The 1,306-nt window shown below is 40.0% G+C and overlaps 1 protein-coding gene across 1 annotated transcript; it reads right to left on the reverse strand.

Annotated features, from left to right (window-relative positions):
• Nucleotides 1-309: 309 nt before the first annotated feature.
• LOC124892760 lies at nucleotides 310-1,016 on the reverse strand. The gene is made up of 2 exons (XM_047403970.1): nucleotides 961-1,016; nucleotides 310-700 (listed from the first exon to the last, which is right to left on the reverse strand). The coding sequence occupies exons 1-2, from the start codon at nucleotides 1,014-1,016 to the stop codon at nucleotides 310-312; spliced, it is 447 nt and encodes a 148-aa protein (XP_047259926.1).
• Nucleotides 1,017-1,306: the final 290 nt, after the last annotated feature.

The following is a 1,306-nucleotide window of genomic DNA, read 5'->3' on the forward strand; positions in this document are numbered from 1 at the left end:
GTCCATCGCACATGTGATGTTCCGTTGTACCAAGCCGTCGCAATTTTACGAGAGTCTTAGTTTCTTGACTTCTTACGATGATGGACGTCGTTGGTCCGTCGATCAAGCGACATCCGTCGGTTCCGTCGGTTTGCCGGAAATTTCTTTACATCTGTGTTATCTTCATCTTAGTACCTGCACACTTACATGAACCTTTCAGTTTTAACCAATGAACAAAATACTTAAAAATAAAGCTTTCCTTCAACAAATATGTGGGTTGCCTACCACTAGCGCCTGATTTATTCTTGCGGCACGACTTGGACATCTCGATTACTCAATTTCCTCAAGATCAATGTTAGAAATACTTTTTACCAAGTCATTAGGCCCGATATACAGTTCAACACGTTGGTCATTAACTTTAAAGACACCTCCGTCTTTACTTTCAAGTTCAACTACTCCAGACGAGTAGACTTGATTTACCATGAATGGCCCTGACCATTTGTATTTTAGTTTACCTGGGAATAGCTTGAGTTTAGAGTTGAAAAGTAGTACCAGGTCTCCTTTTTGAATGCTTCGATGCATGATTCTCTGATCATGGTACTCCTTCATCTTCTCTTTATAGAGACTTTCTCTTTCATAAGCATTTAGACGGAATTCATCCATCTCATTAAGCTGTCCTATTCTCAATTCTGCTGCTTCCTTCCAATCCAAATTCAACTTCCTAAGCGCCCACAACGCCTTATGTTCTAATTAAATTGGTAAATAACATTCTTTGACATAAACCATTTGGTATGGTGATGTTCTGATAGGCATTTTGAATGCTGTTCTATATGCCCGTAGAGCGTCATCCAATTTTTGGGACCTGTCCTGCCGACTTGCATTTATGGCTTTAGCCAAGTTAGTTTTTATCTCTTTGTTTGACACCTCCACTTGACCACTGGTTTGTGGGTAGTATAGAGTTACCACCTTGTGTTGTCTTACTTCGTATTTAGCAAATGCAGCTCAGAACAGCCGATTACAAAAATGTGAGCCACCATTACTTATGATAGTGCGTGGTACCCCAAATCTAGAAAAGATATTTCTTTTTATGAATGCAATGACTCGTTTCCCTTCATTATCGGCCAGAGCAATGGATTCCACCCACTTTGATACGTAGTCAACTATGACCAAAATATACGTCATCCCAAAAGAACTGACAAAGGGCCCCATCAAATCGACCTCCCATACATCACCTAGATCTAATTCCATCATCTTATTCATCGGCATCTTATGGTTTTTGGAAATTGACCCTTGTCTCTGGCATTGGTACACCTTTGAGAAAATTCAT

Source organism: Capsicum annuum, unplaced genomic scaffold (genome assembly GCF_002878395.1).
Source record: "Capsicum annuum cultivar UCD-10X-F1 unplaced genomic scaffold, UCD10Xv1.1 ctg50396, whole genome shotgun sequence".
Taxonomy (NCBI): domain Eukaryota; kingdom Viridiplantae; phylum Streptophyta; class Magnoliopsida; order Solanales; family Solanaceae; genus Capsicum; species Capsicum annuum.